The 24,391-nt window shown below is 44.5% G+C and overlaps 1 protein-coding gene across 5 annotated transcripts in view; it reads left to right on the top strand.

The window, feature by feature from the left end:
• SLC15A2 (solute carrier family 15 member 2) overlaps positions 1–24,391 on the top strand; it is a 169,303-nt gene that overhangs the window by 27,615 nt on the left and 117,297 nt on the right. For 4 of the 5 annotated variants that reach the window (XM_033946704.1, XM_033946706.1, XM_033946703.1 and 1 more), the window contains exons 2-4: positions 1,360–1,447; positions 6,998–7,139; positions 16,388–16,480. In XM_033946704.1, coding sequence (XP_033802595.1) covers positions 1,360–1,447; positions 6,998–7,139; positions 16,388–16,480 — 323 coding nt within the window. The remainder of the gene's footprint in view (positions 1–1,359; positions 1,448–6,997; positions 7,140–16,387; positions 16,481–24,391) is intronic. The other variant, XM_033946707.1, reaches the window with a different exon arrangement.

Raw genomic sequence — 24,391 nt, 5'->3', positions numbered from 1 at the left:
TGCCTCCAGTCTTGTAATCCACCAGATTCCAGAAACTTCACCATTCTCTGTTTTAAAAGCATTTTCCATTAATTTGCTTACCACAGAAGTCAGACTTACTGGCCTGTAACATAACATAACATCGTATTTCTATACCGCATAACCTTAAGTTCAATGCGGTTTACAAAGTTATACATAATAACAAAGGAAGAAAGCATTAGAGATTTAATCGACCAAATATTTTGGAAAAAAGATGTCTTGAGTTGTTTTCTAAAATGTTCTTAAGAATGAGATGAGAAGAACAACGGTCGGAAAATCTTATCGTGGAAAGCTGCTTGAAATGAAAGCATATGATCCCTGCTTCTTTCTTACTTCCACTTCTGTGTAGAGGGGACCATATCCGCCCTTCTCCAGTCCTCCGGTACCACTCCTGACTAGAGTGGAGCCACCAGAACTTCCCTAAGTTCCTTCAGCTCCCTCGGATGTACAGGTATACCATCCGGCCCCATCGCTTTGCCTACCTTTAATTTAGCTAGCTCTTCACAAACAGAACCCTCTGAAAAACGTTCAGGGTCTACCACTCCTATTCACATTCTGCAATAGAAAGCAGAGAGAATGTGGCTCAGGGAGGGCTTGCATAAAACTTCCAAGCACAACTAAACCAGAGAGACCCATGGAAGACAAGCGATGCCTTCATGCCAGCAGATGCCTTCATGCCTGATGCCTGTTAGGGAAAGGGAAAAGGGGAAGGGATTTGATATACATCCTTTCTGTGGTTACAATCGAAGTGTTTTACATATTATATATATATTTTGTACCTGGAGCAAAGGAGGGTTAAGTGACTTGCCGAGTGTTGGCAGCAGAAGTTTAATTCCGATAAGCCAAGTTGGAACCTTGGAAGCTGTTAATCCTTGAGGTCGAGCCAGGTTTTGATTAATCCCTAAAACAAAACTAGTGCATACTGAGGCTGGGGGCCCTGTCAGGGGCAGGGCTGTAAGAAGGTTATTACATGAACGAAGACACTTTTGTTCTTAGTTTATTCAGTTTATGTAAGAAAGAGGCTTTATATACTTGTGAATATAAATAGTTTTTTGTTTTACTTTCACCACTCTGACCGACTTGCGGGGGCTCCAGGCCACACCCTCGACTACACCGATACATCCATAATAATGCATAATGTTTATTAATTTGATTAACTACAAAGCAGTATAGAGATCTAATGGGAAAGAAACAGGGTGTGCAAGGGGGCAGATATGTTGTTTTCGCTGCTTTCCAGGGCCACTGATTGTCGCAGGGATGTTCCCGGGCGAAAAGAGTTAGTTAAGCTGTCTTATTACTCCCGCCCCTCCGACTAACCTGCACATTTTTATCTTACGTTAGAAACTCTGTGGATCCCGCTATCCCATAAGCATCCCTTTCATCGTGGTCAACGAGTTCTGTGAACGCTTCTCGTACTATGGCATGAAAGGTATGTGAATAGACATTTCCTCTTTTCATTTTTGTTACAGATGTCTGGATTAGGGATACTCCCATCCTAAAATAAAATCAAAGCTGATTATTCATTTATATATTTAGCCTCTGTCCTTGTATCTGTGGTAAGCTACATACACGTGGTTCGGGTGGTAGTGTTGGATTTGTCTACAGCTTTTGACCTCATAGGCCAGTGGTTCTCAACCCTGTCCTGGGGACCAGCCGGCCGGGTTTTCAAGATATCCCTAATGACTATGCATGAGAGAGATTTGCATACTTGTCACTTCCGTTATAAGCCAATCTCTCTCATGCATATTCATTAGGGATATCTTGAAAACCCGACTGGTCCCCAGGACAGGGTTGAGAACCACTGGCATAGACCAGCGTGTCGCAAACTTTTTAAGCTGTGGTACACTAATCTCGGGGCAGCGGCTGGAGGGCACATGGAAATATCCAGATGTAGATGAGATGATGTCGCACGCATGCGCGGATGTCCTCCAGCCGCGGCCCTGAGCCTCCTATTACCGCCAGTGGAGGGGGTGGGGGTGCTACACAAGGAGAGATGAGGAGAAGGAGCAGAGGTTTCGGCGAGGAGGAGAGGCTCAGGCACTGGCTGACTGACCACAGGACTTGCCTCTGGGCTGACATTGTGGAATGATGGAAGGTGAGAGTAGTGGCCATCCATCTACCTATGTTCTCTCTAAGCAGAGCAAGTGAGGTCAGGTTTTAGATCTAATTCTAGTATTGAGACAGTACTGGCCACACTACAAGACTATCTTAATAGTCTATTAAGTAGGTGTATTGCTGCATTGGTGGCACAGGCAGAAACTCCAGGGCACGGAAGGCAAAAGCTGCCGCGAACAAGGCCCAGCACGACTCCAGAGGCACATGAGCGGCACATGGGGGGGTAGGGGGGGAGAGAGAGTATAGAGCGCAGGGAGAAAGGGATGGAGGCAAGGCCAGCCCGAGCCGCCGCTATCGCTGGAATAGGAAGGGCTGGGTCAGAGCACGCTGTAGGTGCCCACATGGCTGCCCCCCTCCCCCTCAGTGAGGACTGCCGAGCTACCGGCTGTCCATGCAAGGCCGCTGGAAGCTGCTGCTGCCCTTCAGGAAAAACCCTGGCCTAGGCGTCTGCTTAGGGCCACCAGATACACTGGTCAGTGAAATGAATATCACCAAATCAAGAAGCAGTAGATAAATTAAAAAATATCTACTGGACCCAGTTCAGAATGGTCAAATTCCAGAAGAACAAAAAAATACCCAGCAGCCCAAAACAAAAACACTTTTCCTTCTGTCTGTTTAAACAATGCACGTTGTGATTTCACTGTCCTGGGCTTTCTGGTCAACACAGGTAGGTATATTTCACCAGCGTAGGGTTACTAGATTTTCCGTTTGGAAAACTCGGACCCCTAGACCTGCCCACTCAGTTACACCCAGCCCCCCCCCCCTCCCCCACTGCCTTCTCTCATCCAGGCGCTCCTTGCTCGATGGAGATTTGATAGAAGCTTTTCAAAACCCGGAGAAAGTGCAGGACGTCTGGTAACCCTGCACCAGGGTAGTATTTTGTCAAGTCTTGCGGTTCACTGTCTCCGTCATAAAACATGGGGGGTTAATCAAGCGAGCGAAATAAACAGAACATCACCGCTTTGAAACTGGATGCTAAGGCTGCCTGCACCGCGGGCGAGAGCTTGGGCTCTGAGATAGCTCTATCCTAATACACAAAAGGCAGGCACTATCAAATGAAAACAGCCACAATGCTTTCATTAACAAGTGGTACGCAGGTTCGTGTTTGTAAGGAATAAGAGAAACAAGAGCCTTTGCAGCAGTATCCAAAAAAGCGAATTCAAAGATTCTCAGCATTGCACCGTTGTTCTCAGGTCTTTCCTCACATGAGTTTTTACAGGGCGGTTCCCTCCTTGCTGAGTTGCAGTACCACTCTGGCAGTAAAGGTAAGGGGGGAAATAAAGGCAATGCAAAACCAGAAAATAATGCCCAACTTGATAACACAGTTCCTTTCCTTTTAACTGGCTTTCAGCTGTCCTGGTGGGCAGCTGAAAGAGAACCCCCCCTCCCCACACACACACAAAACACAAAAATACCCCTTCCTTCCTTCCTCCTACAGAGCTTACTGCCTTTCAGCAGTGTTATTGAGTGAGAGTTCCCAAGAAAGGTAAATTTGACCATGTCTCCCCGCTCCTGGCCAAGCTCCACTGGCTTCCGATAATCGCCAGGGTCCACTATAAATGCGCCTGTTTAACTTTCAAAATCCTATATGGTATCCTCCCTCCCTTTATCCCTCTTTCTTGGAATTCCTCAAATCCTAATACCACCAGATCCTCCCACAAATTAAAACTATCCTTCCCCTCGCTAAAAGGCATTTCCCACACAGGAAAGCTAGGGACCTCCTTCCACTTCAAAATCACTGAGCTCTGGAACAACCTTACCTCCCCTCTTCGGAACTTGAGCTCTCTCCAAGTTTTCTGCAAACATCTGAAAACCTGGCTTTTCTCAAAAAATGTAAGTCTCCCTCCAACTTAGGAATCAAGGAAACTCTTATATCTTGGCATCCCAAGTCCTCAAAATTTTCTTCACACTTCTACCTCTAACCCTCTGTTGTAGTTCCTTCCTATTTCTCCTACTGTAAACCGCGTCGAGCTCTACGAACGTGGAGATGATGCGGTATACAAACCTAAGGATTAGATTAGATTAGATTAGACTTGGGGGTTATAGTTGACATGACAATGAAGCTGTCGGCACAATGCGCAGCGGCCACTAAGGAAGCGAATAGAATGCTAGGAATAATCAAGAAGGGTATTACAAGCAGAATGAAAGAAGTTATCCTGCCGTTGTATCGGGCGATGGTGCGCCTGAATCTGGAGTACTGCGTCCAATATTGGTCGCCTTACCTAAAGAAGGATATGGCGATACTCGAGAGGGTTCAGAAGAGAGCGACACATTTGATAAAAGGTATGGAAAACCTTTCATACGCTGAAAGATTAGAGAGACTGGGGCTTTTTTCGCTGGAGAAGTGGAGACTTAGAGGGAATATGATAGAGACTTATAAGATAACAAAGGGCATAGAGAAAGTGGAGAGGGACAGATTCTTCAAACTTTCGACAACTACAAGAACGAGAGGGCATTCCGAAAATTTAAAAGGGGACAGATTCAGAACCAATGATAGGAAGTTCTTCTTCACCCAACAGGTGGTGGATACCTGGAACGCGCTTCCAGAGGGAGTGATAGGACAGGGTACGATATTGGAGTTCAAGAAGGGATTGGATAATTTTCTGAAGGAAAAGGGGATAGAAGGGTATAGATAGAGGGCTATTATACAGGTCCTGGACCTGATGGGCTGCTGCGTGAGCGGACTGCTGGGCATGATGGACCTCAGGTCTGACCCAGCAGAGGCACAGCTTATGTTCTTATACTGTCATGTGAGGTCTCCCCTTTTATCCTTAAAAAAAAAAAGTTTTAATATAAACCACTTAGGATGTTATAGGCAGTATTTCAAGCAACATTAAACTTATTCAGAAATGTATTCATAAAAAAATGCAGTTCAGCAAACAACAATGCTATTCCTTTCCACCTTAAGGACCCACCACCATACACTTGGGAAGTGTTGCTGGCTCCTCTGGCCACCTGGTTATGTCCATTTCCTCACAGACTTCTGGTCCTTCTGTGGCTTGAGGCAGTCCTTCCTGTGCCATTTCCACCTCCTTGCCTAGCCACAGCTCAGGAGAATAGCTGCACCCTTCATGTTCCTGCCCCCCTTTCTGATTCAGGACCTGCTCTTTGTTTGTAATAGTCACGCCCCCTGCACCTGGGTAGGAGGATGGGGCTTGGCTTCCTTGGTTGTAGAACACAGATTTTCCCTGGGGCTGCCTTAAAGAGACAGACTTTCCCTTACGGGCAATAAACCTTGCTGGCTTAAAAATAAACCCGCTTTGCTGTCTGTCTGTTGCTAACAAACCAGTCTCTGTCTTGTTCAACCTCACTGTCAGAAGAGTAGACAGTTGACTCCTGATGTCTACCATTGACCTGGTCTGCTCTTCTTGTCAGGGAACGGATGATTTTACTACTTTTCTTTGGGACAAAGCTGGCACTGGGTTTGTCACACTGTGAACTTCACAAAAAGGGGTGCCAGATAAACATCTCACCAGAACTCCCTTATGGGTTATGTTGAGCCCCCCCAAAACTCACTATACCCACCTGTCTACAACCCCAATAGCCCTTATGGCTGCAGGTGGCACCTATATGGCAGTAGAGTAGGTTTTGGGGAGGGGTTGGTGGGCGCATATGTTCCACCATAAATGTAGTGGTTAGAGTGGCTTGTGGGCCTGGGTCCTCCTCTCTATGGTTCACTAGCCCACCCCACAGGCTATTTAAGACACCTGTGCATAGCTCTACTAGGCTTTCCTATACCAGGTGCTGATGTTCTGGAGACCGGTATGTACATTTTTATTCTGATCTTTGTGGGGGTGTGAGGAGGTCAGTGAACATTGGGGGAGTGCGGGGGGGTCTCTGCAGTGTCTATCTGGTCACTTTGGATACCTTTTTAGCACTTACACTTCTCCCTCATCATTCGCGGGGGATACGGGCAGAGCCGGACCGCGAATGCTGAAAAACCGCGATTATCCGGCTCTGACTCACCCCCACTTCCCTGCCGCCTTCCCGGCCTTTCCTGGTGGTCTAGAGGGCTTTCGGGGCAGGAGTGATCTTCCTACGCTCCTGCCCCATGCAGATCGCCATCAGGAAATGGCTGTAGGGAGTTCCCGATGTAGTCTCGAGAGACTACGGAAACTCCCAGCAGCCATTTCCTCATGGCGATCTGCATGGGGGCAGGAGCGTACGAAGATCGCTCCTGCCCCGAAAGAGCCTCTAGACCACCAGGTAAGGCCGGGAAGGCGGCAGGGAGGAAAAAAAAGATGGATTATTTTTACATTAAGACTGTTTTTTTTAAAATTTTCCCCCTCCCCAGAAAAAAATCGCGATTATATGAAACCGCGAGTGCAGGAACTGCGAATGGGGAGGGGGAAGTGTATTCCTGTTTACACATCGTCTAACTCGCCACGTATACTTTTCGTCCAGGAAGTCTTTGAAAACATTTGTTTATCCCTGCAGGACAACGAAGTCTAGGCTGGCCCCCATCCCGCCCACATACTGCCCTAACCACTCCTCCAGATACACCCCTATCAGCTCTGGGTACACAACAGCATTCAGAGGCATAAAAAGTCTCGCGGCACGTCCAGAAAGTTGGTTTGATTGTCGGCTCTTGGGCGACCTGTCTTTCAGGTCGTTCAAGAGCCGACTTGGCGGGTTTTTAAGCGTGTTTAAGTTTTGATTATGAGCCCCATAGCAAATGGGTATGAGATAGAATTGCATACATACAACCTGTGTTGTGGACACATTTATAGCATGCATAGTCATTAGGAATATCCTGAAAACCTGAACATTTTGCCTCCTTTAAGAGTCCGGGAGTGACGACCACAGAACTAGGCTTCCATAACATGAAGAATTGTAATTCTTTTGTTGTCTGTTTATTTTTCAGCTGTGTTGACTTTGTATTTCCTTTATTATCTTCACTGGGATGAGACTCTGTCCACTACCGTCTATCATGCCTTCAGTGGTCTCTGTTATTTCACACCAATCTTTGGAGCCGTTATCGCAGACTCCTGGTTAGGAAAATTCAGGTAAGTGATGCAATAAAACATCCCATCATTTTCTATTGTGTGCAAGTGTGTGGTAAGCAGAAGGGGAGAACGAAGACAACAGTGTCTATGGGGAAGGGTTACTTACCTCTAAATCAGTAGCTGAACAAGTAAGTTAGAAAAGGTTGGTTATTGTGAACTACATGAGATCACAGAAAGAGGAAGACAGGCAACAGAATCTGGAAAAGCTATGAAAAGCCGCACCTCAAATACTATGTGCAATTCCGGTCATCGTATCGCAAAACAGAAATAGCGGAATTAGAAAAGGTACAGAGAAGGGCGACAAAATTCATAAAAGGGATGAGATGACTTCCCTATGAGGAGAGGCTGAAGCGGCTAGGGCTCTTCAGCTTGGAGAAGAGGTGGCTCAGGGGTGATATGATAGGCGTCTATAAAATAATGAGTGGAGTGGAAAGGGTAGATGTGAATCACTTGTTCACTCTTTACAAATATACTTGGACTAGGAGACATGCGATGAAGCTACTAAGTAATAGATTTAAAACAAACTGGAGAAAATATTTCTTCACACAATGTGTAATTAAACTCTCAAATTTGTTGTCGTAGAATGTGGTAAAATCATTTAGATTAGCAGGGTTTAAAAGAAATGTTTGGCTAAATTCCTTAAAGAGACATCCATAGGCCATTATTGAGATGGCTTGGGGAAATCCACTGCTTATTCCTAGGATAAGCAGCATAAAATCTGTTTTACTATTTGGGATCAGGTTGGCCACTGTTGGAAACAGGATACTGGGCTTGTTGGACTTTTGGTCTGTCCCAGTATGGGAAAGAAGTCTGGAAAGTGAAGATACAAATAGAAGAAATTAACTAATAGGTAAAAATGGAATTTGGGTTGTCCAAAGGTTTGATAAAAGCATTGCAAGTGGCCCAAAATGCTGTAAGCGAGAGTTATTACATTACATTACATTACATTACGGATTTCTATTCCGCTTGTACCTTGCGGTTCTAAGCGGATTACATTGGGAGATAGCTGGACATTTCCAGGAAGTTACATTACATTGGGAGATAGCTGGACATTTCCAGGAAGTTACATTACATTGGGAGATAGCTGGACATTTCCAGGAAGATACATTACATTGGGAGATAGCTGGACATTTCCAGGAAGTTACATTACATTGGGAGATAGCTGGACATTTCCAGGAAGTTACATTACATTGGGAGATAGCTGGACATTTCCAGGAAGTTACATTACATTGGGAGATAGCTGGACATTTCCAGGAAGTTACATTACATTGGGAGATAGCTGGACATTTCCAGGAAGTTACATTACATTGGGAGATAGCTGGACATTTCCAGGAAGTTACATTACATTGGGAGATAGCTGGACATTTCCAGGAAGTTACATTACATTGGGAGATAGCTGGACATTTCCAGGAAGTTACATTACATTGGGAGATAGCTGGACATTTCCAGGAAGTTACATTACATTGAGAGATAGCTGGACATTTCCAGGAAGTTACATTACATTGAGAGATAGCTGGACATTTCCAGGAAGTTACATTACATTGAGAGATAGCTGGACATTTCCAGGAAGTTACATTACATTGGGAGATAGCTGGGCATTTCCAGGAAGTTACATTACATTGGAAGATAGCTGGACATTTCCAGGAAGATACATTGGAAGAAAGTTGGACATTTCCATGAAATTACATTACATTAGAAGGTAGTTGGTTTCAAGTTACATAGTGAGGTTTCAGGTTATTTTGTGACATAGAGAAGAAGATTCCAGCATGATGGGATTCATGTTAGGTTAGGTTAACCGAATATGTTTTTTGAATAGTAGTGTTTTTATTTCTTTTCGGAGTGCTTTATAGTCTGTTGTTGTAGTCAATAGGTTGGATATGGAGGGGTCAAGTTTCACTGCTTTAGTAGCTAGGAGGCTGTCGTATAGTTTTTTGCGTTGGGTACCTTTGAGTGCTGGGTAGGAGAATGGTGTCTGGGTTCTCCTAATTCTGGGTGAAAGGTTTTGATTTAGGCGATTGTTTAGGTAGGTAGGCGCAGTTCAGCTTATTACTTTGTATAATAGAATGAATAATTTGAACTGGATTGGATTCTGGCTTGTATGGGTAGCCAGTGTGAGTCTAGGTAGGCATTGGTGATGTGGTCAAATTTTCCGAGTGAATAGATTAGCCTGAGAGCTGTGTTCTGAACGGACTATAGTTGTTTAATTAAGTTTATTGGACAAGGTAGGTAGAGGATGTTGCAGTAGTCCAATAGTCCTAGTACAAGGGATTGGACTATGATCTGTATTGTTCTTTGTTGAAAAATTTTCTTATTTTTTGTAGGTTACACATGGTGAAGTATGCTTTTTAGTGGTAGTTCACTTATCACATCAATATTGAGGAAATTGCATTGGTTGTCGATTGAACAGTGAGTGTGCTATAAAATTTTGATATTGGTATTTGAAGTAATGAGCGACAAGAGTTTCAGTGATAGTATCATCAAATCTTAAATGGTATCAACCTCCCAAAGCTTTAAGATTGGCGAATAAAAGACTGCGTGATATTCATGCCACTTGTACAGTTAGGCTGGAAACATAGAGGACCTCTGTGTTTTTTTTATAGTAGGACCTAGGACAGGGGTAGGGAACTCTGGTCCTCGAGAGCCGTATTCCAGTTTGGTTTTCAGGATTTCCCCAATGAATATGCTTGAGATCTATTTGCATGCACTGCTTTCAATGCATATTCATTGGGGAAATCCTGAAAACCTGACTGGAATACGGCTCTCGAGGACCGGAGTTCCCTACCCCTGATCTAGGATGTGTGGAATGCCTTGCTAGAAAATATGCGTGAAATTCAACCTGTAATATAATTTTTTTTTTTTTTTTTTAATCTTTATTAATTTTCTAATATTAACAGTGCAACACACAGGTATAAGAACATATAAGTCAAGAAAAGCACATTCGACTTACAGATATTCAAAATCAATCACTTTATCCCACCCACCCATCGATTAATCAATAACAGAAATGTAAATACTCTTTCAATAACCTACACTTATTTAAAATAATACAATAGTACAATCCCACCCCTCTCCTTCCCTCCCACCCTGGATGTGTAAGGAAATGGCACAGAAATGAAAGACAAAAAACAGCTACAGAGAAACGATAAAGGATGTAAACGAGCCCCAAACCAGTTTAAATACCTTCAATGCCCCAGCATTTCAGCATTCATTTTTTCATACCTATAACTGGAGCATTGGTTCGCCCACCAAAAAGTAAAATTGAGGCGGTTCCAATTACGTGTTATCATCTCCATGGCTATCCCAGTCATAATTAGGAAGAGCCGGCATTTATAACGATCCATGGGGGGGCTTAATATGTAATAATGTTCCACATATGTAATACAATTAAAAAAAGAACTAAAGAGCTTTCTCTTTCAGCAGGTGTATAACATAATTGAGGAGTAAGACTGATGTACAGAATAAACTGGATGATATGATCTGAAACTGTACCTTTTTTGAATAAGAACATAAGAATAGGCTTACTGGGTCAGATCGATGGTACATCTAGCCCAGTAACCCGTCTTCACGGAGGCCAAACCAAGTCACAAGTACCTGGCAAAAACCCAAATGGTAGCAGCAATCCATGCCATCGATCCAGGGCAAGCAGTGGCTTTTCCCACGTCTGTCTCGTAAACAGTTTATGGACTTTTCCTCCAGGAACTTGTCCAAACATTTTTAAAACCAGCTACATTAACTGCTCTTATCACATCCTCTGGCAAAACATTCCAGAGCTTAACTATTCTTTGAGTGAAAAAATATTTCCTCCTATTGGTTTTAAAAGTATTTCCCTGTAACTTCTTCAAGTGTCCCCTCCTAGTCTTTGTAATTTTTGAAGAAGCGAAAAATCAATCCACTTGTACCCGTTCTACTCCACTCAGGATTTTGTAGACTTCAATCATATCTCCCCTCAGCTGTCTCTTTTCCAAGCTGAAGAACCCTAACCTCCTTAGTCTTTCCTCATACGAGAGGAGTTCCATCCCCTTTATCATCTTAGTCACTCTTCTTTGAACCTTTTCTAGTGCTGCTATATCTTTTTTGAGATAAGGAGACCAGAACTGAATTCAGTATTCAAGGTGAGGTCGTACCATTGAACAAGTACCTGGCAGAAACCCAAAGAGAAGCAACATTCCGGAGCTCAGATTGTGATGTCATAATGCCTCATTCCACCAGTGCCTAAGAGTCAAACTCATCGGTGATGTCACAATGGCTTCATTATACTATACTTGGCTCACATAAGAGAGTATGAATGGGCCCAGTCGCTGACCCTTAAGCCTTGCATTGAAGAATACTGGTGCAGAAGGACTGAGGTCGAGATAGACACTAAAGAATGACACAGGATGGTTGTGGGGGGGGGGGGAGCAGAGTGGCCTGGGCACCATATTGGTAGGGGCACTGGCACCTCTCATCTTTCCACCCCTGGAAATGAGAGGGGTCTCTTCAGTGCCCCTCCCACCTACATATCTCTTCAAATCTTCGCAAGCCTCATCTCCTAACTGTTGCTCATGCTGGCCTTGTCCCTCCCTCTGATGTCACTTTCTGTTTGTGGGATCAGGAAGTGACATCAAAAGAAAGGATTAGCCAGCACAAACAGTGTCTAGGAGATGGTGTTCATTGCTGGTGAAAATTTGAAGAGGTAGAGGGAGGAGATGGCACAAGGTGAGATGAGGCCAGGCCAAAGAGGGTGGGGCGCAGGTGGAGAAGAGCACATTATAGGGGGGGCACATGACATTATGCCAGGCACCTCTGCCCGGGGCGCAAACATCCTTCACTATATCACTGGCTTATACCAAGGTTGCTCAATTTATAAGTCACCTATGTGGAGTCTTGCCAAAAACTTTATTGAAATCTAAGTACATCACATCTAGCACCATGCTACTCCGAATACCAGAAACTGTACTATAATCGTCTATTTTACAGTTACACTGGTACCTCGGAATCAGAACGCCCCAGAACTCGAACAACTTGGAATCCGAACTATTTTTTTAAATTAAATTTTGCCCCGGAATCCGAACGCTGCTTTGGAATCCGAACTTACGGGAGCTGCAAGCGTTGCTCAGCCCAAAGCTTCTCCTCTGACACAGCTTCCTGTTTCTGCCTGGCAGGGAAGGTTTGGGCTGAGCAACGCTTGCAGTTGCCGTTGCCGATCTTGCTGTCTATGCCAGCGGGGGCCCGATCTTGCTGCCTATGCTGGAGGAGGGCCCGATCTCACTGTCTCTGCCAGGGGGGCCCGATCTTGCTGAGTTTGTGGGACCAAGGAAAGGATTAATCCAGTTTCTATTATTTTTTAATGGGAAAAATTGTCTTGGAGCTCGAACGTTTTGGAACTTGAACTGGGTTCTGGAACGGATTAAATTCAGATTCCGAGGTACCACTGTATTCCATTAATTGGCTAAGCACCAAGGTTAGACAATCTGGCCTGTAGCTAGCCATCCCATCCTTACTTCTGCTTTTGTGAATAGGACTCTCATTCCCACATCTCCTGAGTCAGACAGCAGGGCCGCCCAAATTTTAATTCCCCTCTATACTCTCGGAAGCATCTTATCTGCCTCCGTTGCTTGGCTTACTTTTACTTAAGCTCACTCTTCTGAAAATTATTCAAGGTCCATTTCACTTCCTTACTTGTGTTTGACTTCTGCAGTCCCTACTCCCGATCCGTCATCAGACAGAAATATCTGAGCGATTTTACTTCATCCTTATCAACCTGTTCATATTCCTCACCTTGACCCTCAAATCTAACAATGGCACTTATGTGCTTTTCATATTATTGTGGTCAGAGGGCCAGGTATGAAACTATACACCCTAGCTAAGTATCATCATAGTTATATTACATTATAAAATTGAAATAAGGGAAATATCAATTAAACTACAAAAAATGTAATAATTGATATCTAATAAGTCATACGCTTTAAATTGAATAAAATAGATATAAGGACCGATGATAGCTCGCGAAATAGTTACAGGCCAAGACCAGTTCTGTAAACCTGCAACTGCGAGCGCTTGAGATCCTATTTTATCAAGTATATTCAATTTAATTAAATTTAGTGTATGAGTTTTTGGGTCTCGCACTAGTCTTTCTCGGAAGGGAAATTGTGTGCTTTTCGTATTACTAACAAAAGAGCCTCATCATCCCCCAAAAGTGTCTTCCCATTTTACTCTATTAGCGATTTGTTTTTCTATTTACATCTGAGTTTTTCCAGGGTGACCTGTCAAATGTTCACACGACATTCGCGCCCCGACAATAGCATGCATGACAAATGTGCGCACTGAATGGGAGGTGACCCATCAAATGCGCCCCAACAATTGCGCTCCCCGATCACAATCCACAGCGGTACTATTTTGTCTTTTTGAGGGTTACAAAGTAACCCTCTTTATTGAGGGGGGGGTGGGGGACCCTAGGGTAAGGTTTAGATCAGGGGTGTCCAACCTGTGGCCCAAGGGCCGCATGAGGCCCAGTAAAGTATTTTGTGCGGCCCTGGTCGAGGGCGATGCATTGTTTTCCTCTGCTGCCCCCGGGTGTTTACCATCTTGCCGGCTCCCTTCTCTTTCTTGCTTCAGCATTTGTGCAGCCCCAGAAACATTTTTTTTGGCCAATGTGGCCCAGGGAAGCCAAAAGGTTGGACACCCCTGGTTTAGATGATAATTATGGGAACCCTTTACATGCGTATATATCTGGAAGGCCCTGATTTGCTCAGACTCCTCAGGCCCCGTTCCTGAGGCGCCTCAAGCCCCTCCCAAGGGACGGAGCCTGAGGAGTCTGAGCAAATCGGGGCCTTCCAGATATCTACTTATGTAAGATTCAGATTGGTGTGCACATTTGATGGGGCACAATTGTCATGCGTGGATTTGTCGGTGTTCTGTTTTCCAGCTTTTCATGGATTTTCTAGACTTTGTTGCCTGCCTTTTTCTTTCTGCAATGTCATATAGTTCATGAAAGTTAATCTTTCTTAATTTACCTTCTCAGATCCTGCTTTTGAAAACTATAGCAGGCTTTTGGCCTTCTTATTTACATTGACTTTCTTAACAAAGAGGTTGAGTTAGCTTAGCGGGGTTTCAGAAGGTTTGGATGAGTTCCCAAATTTTTGTTTGTTAACACCAGAAAAAAATGACAAAAGGTTTTCCTAGGGTAAGCTGCATTAAATCTGTTTTACTTACTTGGGATCTTGCCAGATACTTGTGACCTGGATTGGCCACTGTTGGAAACAGGATAGTCTTGTCTGTTTCAGTATTCAGATGAAAATGATAAAAGGGATGCAATGACTTCCCTATGAGGAAAGGCTAAAGCAACTAGGGCTCTTTAGGCTGGAAAAGAGATGATTCAGGGGTGATATGATAGAGGTTTATAAAATACTAAGTGGAGTAGAAAGGGTAGTCACTTGTTTACTCTTTCCAAATATATTAGGACTAGGGGGCATGCGATGAAGCTACTAAATACTAGATGTACAACAAACTGGAGAAAATATCTCCTCATACAATGTGTAATTAACATCTGGAATTCATTGCTGGAGAATGTGGTGAAATCGGTTAGCTTAGCAGGGTTTAAAAAAGGTTTAGACGATTTCCTAAAAGAGAAGTCCATAGGCCCTTATTGAGATGGCTTGGGGGAAATCCACTGCTTATTCCTAGGATAAGCAGCATAAAATCTGTTTTACTACTTGGGATCTAGCTAGGTACTTGGGATCTGGGTTGGCTACTGTTGGAGAGAGGATTCTGGGCTTGATGGACCTTTGGCAATTCTTACTTGTATTTCACTTAATATATCTCCTTTCACTTCTTCTCTCAGCTTTTATTTATTTAATTAATTTGTTTTCTATTCTGTTGTTCCCAAGAGCTCAGAATGGGTTACAGGTTAAACATACATAGGGCTAGATTTGCAAAGCAAACCGATTGGTTTGCGACCCCGGCCCGATTCACTTACCTCTCTTCCGACCATCCTTCGATCTGCGCATGCAAATGAGGGCAACAGCATGCAAAGTAGGCAGGGATGTGATTCACTACACAAAACCCTGCAACACCGATTGGGCTGGCCGATCAAAAAAAAAAAAGCGACTGCTGAGGACCAGTCGCTGAAGCCCTTTCCGGATGCCCTGCCTTCTGCCGCCCTGCTCTCTGCCATGTCAGCCGCTATCCTGCAGCTCCGAACGCACCTGCCTGCCTGCCCCGAACACGCTGCCTGCCTGCTCCGAACACGCTGCCCCGAACGCACCTGCCTGCCTGCCCCGAACACGCTGCCCCGAACGCGCCTGCCTTCCTGCCCCGAACGCGCTGCCTGCCTGCTCCGAACATGCTACCCTAAACGCGCCTGCCTTCCTGCCCCGAACGCGCTGCCTGCCTGCCCTGAACACGCTGCTCGAACGCGCCTGCCTTCCTGCCCCGCATTGCAAGCCCGTGGTTTTAACCCACAGGCTCCATTAAAATAATCGCCTTTAAAAAAAGAAATAATAATCTATGCCGGCCCTGAGGTCCAGCGCATGCGCAGACCATCTACAAATGGTCTGCGCCTGCGCGGGGATCACTATCGAGCGATCCAGGAAGGCAGATGGGGGCGTTTCTCTGATTGCCCCTATCTGCATATTGGGGCTTCAGGAATTCATCGGACCTGCCCGGATCGGGCCCGATCGGGCAGGTTCGTGAATCTAGCCCAAAGTATACAGTACAGTTAACAGGTTACAATTTGCACTGGACTTTTGCCATAAGCTCAGTACATGTTTACGTTACAAATTATTTTTCTAACGTAACACATACTAGGGATCTAATACTAATATACTATGTACCGGTTATAATTGACCTTAGTTATCCTCACAGTGCAAGTTTTAACCTAATTGACCCACAGACAGTTTACAGGTTGGATTTGCCGTAGTTACAGTACAAGTTTCCTTACGTGGCGCATATCGGGTTCTGGTACCAATATTCCTCTCTTTGTGATCCTAGGTTTTCCCATATATCTAGAGACTCCTTCAGGTACTCCACCATCCTGACAAAGTTAGTTTTCCTGATGTCTAGGACCCCAAACTAGAAGTTTCCATTTTCCTATGGCGGAGACCTAGTCAGCCTTACATTAAGAAATATTTTAAGGCAGTGCAGCTTTGTTAAAAAAAACCCCCAAAAAACCAACCACCTTACAACCTTGCAAAAGCATACTTGGCAGTGTTAATGATGAAATCTCAAATTTGATATTTTGCATGGGCCTAATTCTGAATTTTATTTTGTAGGACTATCATCTATCTTTCTGTTGTTTACGTCCTTGGGCATTTGATCAAGTCTATTGGCGCTATCCCACCTGTGGGAGATTTGACAACTCATGTGTAAGTAAAACATTTTCATGACAGGTTTTGTGTGCTTTATGTCAATACTAAGGTTTTACAATACATTTAATATTAGGCAGCAAATATAATCTACTAATAGCACATTTTAAGGCCCCTTTTAGACTGGTTGTTAATAACATAAGAATAGCCTTTCTGGGTCAGACCCAAAGGTCCATCAAGACCAGTAGCCTGTTCTCATGGTAGCCAATGAAGGTCACTATAGTAGTAACATTCCACACAGAATCTCAAAGAATAGCAAGATTCCGGAATCCCAGAGAGTAACAAGATTCTAGAACCCCAAAGAGTAGCAACATTCCATTATCTCAGAGTAAGCAACATTCTGGAACCCCATAGAATAGCAACATTCCAGGCTACCAATCCAGGGCAAGCAGTTGCTTCCCCCATGTCTTTCCAGGAAATTGTCCAAGCCTTTCTTAAAACCAGCTATGCTATCCAGTGGTGTACCAAGAAGAGGGGGAGGGGGGGGTTTGGGGGGACAGACCACCCCAGATTCACACCCTAGGAGGGTGCACAGCTGGCCGGGTCTGGGTCCAAAACCTCCCGCCCTAATGTACAACAGGACCTGCACCTCAGCGTGGTTGCTGGTGCACCCTCTCCGACATACTTGCTTTGGAGCAGAGTCAGCAGCCACGCTGAGGTGCAGGTGCACGATGACTACGTCTGGCGGCTCTGCTCTGGAAGAAGTAAGTTAAATTGGGGGGGGGGGGGTGGACCGGCAGATGCAGGGAGTTGCGGCAAGGTCCCGCGATGGCTGCGTCTGCCGGGTCCAACCCCTCCGACGTAACTTACTTCTTCTGGAGCAGAGCTGCCAGACATAGTCATCACGGGACCTTCCTGCACCTCAGCGCAGCTGCCGACTCTGCTCCAGAGCAAGTATGTCGGAGTGGGGTGGACCAGCAGCTACAGTCATCGCGGGACTTGCTGCATGAAGGAAGAGAAAGGAGCAGGATTGCTGGTATGGAAGAGTGGTGGAGGGAGAGAAAAGGGGAAGGGTGGTGCTCATGGAATTGGTCTGCAAGGAAAGGGGAGAGAGACATAAAGGGGAAGAATACTGGATGGAATTGGATTGGAGGGAAAGAAAGAGGGCAGATGCTGATGGAAGTGGGGGGAAGAGAGAGATAAGGGGTAGATGTTGATCGAAGAAGGGTGGATGGAGAGAGAAAGGGCAGACATTGGATGGAAGTGCGGATGGGAGAGATAAGAGAGAAGATGCAGGAAGGAAATGGGGAGGAGAGAAAGAGGGGAGCAGATGCTAGATGGAAGTAGAAAGAGCGAGGAGAAGGTACTGGATGGAAGGGGTAGAGAAAGAAGGCACATGATGGAAGGAGGGGATAAATAAAAGAGGGCACATGATGGGGGGGGAAAAGGATTGAGTTAGTGAAATACTGGAGGGGGTGTAGGAAAGAGGTGGCGAGCTGTAGGTAGACAGTGAAAAAGGAAATTGATGACAGGGTAGTAAGAACGTAATCTAGACAGATGCAGAAAATAAATTAAAAAGAAAAATGAGGGGAAAAAGGAAAAGGGATTGCAAAGGAGAGGTGTGGGAGAGGGAAGGAGAGGAGTGGAGAGAGATGCCAGACCAATGGGGCTGAGGGGAGAGATGGAAGGGAGAGGCACACAGTTTCTGGAAGGGGCATAGAAGGAGAGAAGTGTTGAGACTGGGAATTAAGCATTTATGTCAGGGTGTGCTCAATTCCCCCTGTATTTTACAAAAGGCACTGCTGATGCAGAACCTTTTGTAAAAGACACATAAGAATGTGCAGAAGCACATACATATGTTCTTGCATGTAAAGCAGGGGTGGCCATTTTGCAAATATACCTGTACACAAAAACTGTGCAATTTCACAACTTCCGTCTACAAGCGCCGGCGCATATTAAAAATATGTAACTGGGTGCTTCCATTTATCCTGAGCCCTGGTTGTCTCACACAAGTAACCCAGTATTGGCATACCTAACACTTAGGTGTCTGCACTTACACTGGCCCCCAGCTACCTACTACCTCACTTCGAATTCCACTCCTCTATTAGGCCTACCAGAAACCGTAACCTCTTTACCTACCCAAATATCATAGGCTGTAGATATCGCACTTTCTTTGATAGAACATTCAAATTCCAAGCAGGTAGACTGCAAACTTGGACAGGTTACTTCACTGATGCCGCCAGAGACTCATATAGTATCTTTAGGAAAGAACTAAAAATCACCTTGTTTAAGAAATTTATAACCTAACCAGACTTCTCCCCTAAAATCGGAGCCTCCTCCCAGCCCAAGGAGTCCATCTACCCTCTTCTGCCAAAATTTCTATCTTTAATTGTTACCAGTTTTTCCCACTGGTGCCCGTCCTTCGTTCAAATGTACCAAGTTAACAACTTACTTCTCATCAACATCTTATGTTATCTTTTTCACCTTCGCAGTCTTGCACCTTTGTAACTCAAAGCGCAATCTCCTTTCTCTTCTCCTACTTATGCTCTGAATATCGTCGACTGTATAATGCTACTCATTGTGAAACCGTGTAATACACAGACCCTGTAACTCTCCTGTTACTATCACTAGATGTTCAATGCTATACTCTGTAATTCGCTGTTTGTACAGTTTCTCTTCATTGTAAACCGCCTAGAAGCCGCAAGATTGTTGGCGGTATATAAGAATAAAGTTATTATTATTATTATTATCTGTAGAGCTGGCATAAGTGTGGGCTCGTACATGTGGCAGGTACACATATAACTTACATAGTAACATAAAATAGTAAATGACGGCAGGAAAAAACCCGTAATGGTCCATCCAGTCTGCCCAACAGTCACACTCGTTATCGATTCATGATTAAATTGGTTTTTCTTTGGCATTTCTGGGACATTAATCGTAGAAGTCTGCCTGGTACTGACCTACAAGTGAATTTTGCTCCACAGTTCCTCAGTATCTCTCCTCTCAAGAAGTGCGTGGGGGGCACCCAAGCGACGGGGAAGAGTGGAGGAAAAGCGCAGTAAGGACAGGCCCCACCGCCCTGGTCGCTAACCTCCCTCACTATACCACCGTCTCATCCAATTTGCTTTTGTAACACAACAGTTAACTTTACAGAGAGGTTGCTGTGGTACTTATCCCAACACATTATCATTAAATAGGGAATAGTAATATAACCCTCATAGTCCATCACTAATTACCCTTCCCATTTCTTCTTCCCCATTATGTCCCAGGTTTCACCCTTAGGCTGTAGTACAACTGGACTGATGGCTTCTAGGACAGTCTATGGCACCTTGCCTGGTCAGTATCTGCTTTGGCTGTTGCCTCACCCTAGAGCCCCGCCTTCTAAGCTTCAACTTTCCTGGTTCATCATCCATTATCTACTGGGCCCATGCTTAGGGTTACCCGATTTTCCAAACGGAGAATCCGAACCCATAACCCTGTCCCCAGGCCCGCCACATTCTGCCCCCCCAGGCCCGCTTCCAGCCCCACCCCCCTCAATCTGCACGAGCAACGTTGGACGGCATTCGTGCATGCACTGGTGTGACCCGATGACATCACCGCATTGCATCTGCACATGGGCGAATGCCATCCCGACATCACTCATTGCCAGAAGCTTTTCAAAACCCAGACAAAGTGCCGGAGGACATGTCTGGGCAAATCCGTACGTCTGGGAAACCTACCCGTGCCAGTGCTGTCAGGAATTGCCCACCATCTCTGCTGCTGGCATCAGCATTTCCCAGCTGCCTCTTCTGCTGAGCCCCAGAGTTCCGCTTGTGCTACCACAGACCACCCGTCGCCTCTGCCTCTGGATCCTGCACCGCCCCAGTCATCTGCCAAAGTCTGTACCGAATCTTATTAGGTTCACAGCTCTTGTAAATTAAGCTCTTTTCTTCACCTCGTTCTTTTAAGAATCTATTTCCCGGAGCTTCAACCTGGGGAATCCAATTCCCTCTCATCCAAAAGGTCAAAAGAACCTCCCAGATCACTGGGCACATCTCACCTCCCAATTTCCTGTATCCTTTTCGGTCTTGGGTGAAAAGAATGCCTCTCGCCAAATGCGTTCCTACTACCTCCATACAGCACGTATACCTCAACGCACAAACTCCTACCCTTCAACCTTGAAAGTTCCCGTTATTTATGTGTGCAAATAATCATGATTTGTGATTCTTTTTCTAACAGTGAAACTGGCAATTTGCATATCACCCCTGCTGTTTCCCTCTGAGCTGGATACAATAATTACCTAGTTACCCACTGATTTATATGATGACAGCTGGTATGACTTGTTCCCCTAGGCTGGAAATTGACAGTATTTCAGCCCTTCAGCGATAGCTCTCTGCTTTATTTCCCCAACAGTTTGGTCCAGCAAAATAATTATTCCCCCTCCCCCCCCAACAACCCCAGTTCATTAGTAATGTCTTTATCCTAAAATAAATGCTACCGGTATAGAGCAATGGTTCCTAGTCAGGTCCTTAAGAACCCCTCACAGATTTTGTTTTTAGGAAGTTAGAGGGCGAGTTGCTAAGCTATGGTGATGATCTCAAATTTTACTGCAGCTTAATTTACTGTGGGAGTTTCTAACCTACCATAATATAGTATCACAAGTTACTGACTCCCGCAGTTTAGAAGAGCACAGCTTCCAGACAGCCTCACAAGCTTCATTATCTTGCTCCCTGGAAGCATGTCTTAAAAGGGCTGGCATAGTTAAAATAGACTCTCATTTAATGTTGATAAATGTGAAGCCATCCATTTCCCTAACCCTCTTTGTCTGACTCCTGCTATCCCTTCCCTCCAGAGTCACACTCTTAACTTTTCAGAATACTTGGGGTAATCTTCACATAAGAATTGCCATACTGGGACAGACTGAAGGTCCATCAAGCCCAGAATCCAATTTCCAACAGTGGCCAACTCAGGTCTTAAGTACATGGCAGAAACCCAAAGAGTAGCAACATTCGTGAGCTGCGATTGTGATGTCATAAAGCCTCATTCCACCGATGCCTAAGAGCCAACATCATCAGTGATGTCACAATGGCTTGATTGTCCTGTACTTGGCTCACATAAGAAAATAAGAATTGCCATACTGGGACAGACTGAAGGTCCATCAAGCCCAGAATCCTCTTTCCAACAGTGGCCAACTCAGGTCTTAAGTACATGGCAGAAACCCAAAGAGTAGCAACATTCTAGAGCTGAGATTGTGATGTCATAAAGCCTCATTCCACCAATGCCTAAGAGCCAAACTCATCAGTGATGTCACAATGGCTTGATTGTCCTGTACTTGGCTCACATAAGAACATAAGAATTGCCTTACTGGACAGACTGAAGGTTCATCAAGCCCAGAATCCTCTTTCCAACAATGGCCAACCCAGGTCCCAAGTACATGGCAGAAACCCAAAGAGTAGCAACATTCTAGAGCTGAGATTGTGATGTAAAGCCTCATTCCACCAATGCCTAAGAGCCAAACTCATCAGCGATGTCACAGTGGCTTGATTATCTTATGCTTGACTCACGTAAGAACATAAGAATTGCCATACTGGAACAAACCGAAGGTCCATCAAGCCCAGTATCCATCTAACTTTTAAGTACCCGTCTATAAGGTACTCTGCAATATATTTCCCCTATCAGATCTCTCCTCTTGATGTTGTGTATCCAAATATTAATCATAGTATTGGTTATCACACACTTAGATTCCTGTAATTTGCTTTTTCTCTAGATTTCCGCTATCCTCTTTGGAAAGGTTACAACTCATCCAATCCACTCCGGTCAAATTACTTCCTAAAGCACTAAAATCTAATCATGTTGCAGCTCTTCTGATCCTAGAACACTGGTCACCACTATCAGCACTTCTTCGATTTAAACTATTCTCTCTTGTACACAAACGTTTGAAGCCCTCTGCTCCAGGTGACATTGCCAAACTATCATCCCAACTGGTCCTTCTACAGCAGTGTAGCGCAAACTTTGCGTCTCCTAAGATATAAGATGTGCCTTGAGACATTGGGGAGGAGGAGAGGCGCTGGCGAGGGCTGACCGCCTACAGGACGTGCCTCTTGCGGTGAGAGGCGCAACCTGTAGGCAATCAGCCAGCGCCAGCATCTTCCCTTCTCTCCTAGCATCTTCCGGCACCCCTCACAGGTGGCTCAGGGCCCATCAAGGCGCAGACATCGACGCGATGATGTCACGCATTCGCATGACTTCATTGCATTGACATCCGCTCACTTCCAGATGCCTCGAGCTGTGGTCGTTACGTTTAGTGCGCTGGGGCTTGACAAAGTTTGTGAGACACTGTTCTACAGTATTCACCACCTACCTGCACACGACTGCACAAAACACGTGAAACTGCCTTTGCATATGCTACCCCCAAACTCTGGAACACCCTCATAAGAACATAATAATAGCCTTTCTGAGTCAGACCAATGGTCCATCAAGCTCAGTAACCCGTTCTCACAGTGATCAATTCAGGTTCCTATTACCTGGCCAAACCCCAAAGAGTAGTAACATTCCATACAGAATCTCAAAGAATAGCAAGATTCCGGAATCCCAGAGAGTAACAAGATTCTAAAATCCCAAAGAGTAGCAACATTCCATACAGAATCTCAAAGAATAGCAAGATTCTGGAATCCCAGAGAGTAACAAGATTCTAAAATCCCAAAGAGTAGCAACATTTCATACAGAATCTCAAAGAATATCAAGATTCTGGAATCCCAGAGAATAGCAACATTCCATACAGAATCTCAAAGAATAGCAAGATTCTGGAATCCCAGAGAGTAACAAGATTCTAGAACCCCAAAGAGCAGCAACATTCCATACAGAATCTCAAAGAATAGCAAGATTCCGGAATCCCAGAGAGTAACAAGATTCTAAAATCCCAAAGAGTAGCAACATTCCATACAGAATCTCAAAGAATATCAAGATTCTGGAATCCCAAAGAGTAGCAACATTCCATACAGAATCTCAAAGAATATCAAGATTCCGGAATCCCAGAGAGTAACAAGATTCTAAAATCCCAAAGAGTAGCAACATTCCATACAGAATCTCAAAGAATATCAAGATTCCGGAATCCCAGAGAATAGCAACATTCCATACAGAATCTCAAAGAATAGCAAGATTCTGGAATCCCAGAGAGAAGCAACATTCCATGCTACCGATCCAGGGCAAGCAGTGGCTTCTCCCCATGTCTCTCTCAATAACAGACTTTGGACTTTTCCTCCAAGAAATTGTCCAAACCTTTATTAAAACCAACTACGCTATCTGCTCTTACCATGTCCTCTGGCTCAAAATGGAACCTTCTCATGCGCTCTTTAAGAAGTTGTTGAAGACCTGATAATTTCAACAAACTTATCCCACTGCACATAACCCATTTCTTTCCTTTTTTTCCCTGTCTTTTCTCTCTCAGGGGGGTCCCTCTCAACCATTTTGTTGCAAATTGCTTTTGTGCATGATTAATATTAACAGTGGTATTGCAAGTTTGTTAAATAAAATAAATAAAATAAATAAAACTTGCCTGTAATTCCCTTAATGCATGTTAGTACTACTCCCTTTAATTTATGAACATCATTTATAATTCATTTTTATAATCATAACATCTATAAAGCAAAGTACATCATAAAGCCAACATAAAATCATATATAATAAAACTTCCCACAGGGAACGCATTGGAAGCTTTGGGAAATTAAGTAAGTATAAAATGGAAGCCCTTACCTGGTTCTCCAAGATTTCAATCTTAGCTCTTAAGGCTTTAATTGTCTCTAAGCAGAGTTGTGTCTAATGGTTTCTCTTCTGCTTTTTTATTTTATTACTGACTTCTAAAGATGGCTTTAAAACCAGATATTTCAGTTTTATGTTCTTTTCGTTCGTATTTACTACATAGGACACAGCAGGCAGATATTGGGTTGTATCAATAGAAGTTTCATCAGCCGAAAGCCTGAAGTCATAATGCTG

Source organism: Geotrypetes seraphini, chromosome 5 (genome assembly GCF_902459505.1).
Source record: "Geotrypetes seraphini chromosome 5, aGeoSer1.1, whole genome shotgun sequence".
Lineage (NCBI taxonomy): Eukaryota > Metazoa > Chordata > Amphibia > Gymnophiona > Dermophiidae > Geotrypetes > Geotrypetes seraphini.
Note: the sequence above shows the minus strand (reverse complement) of the source record. Positions and strands in the feature narration are given on the sequence as shown.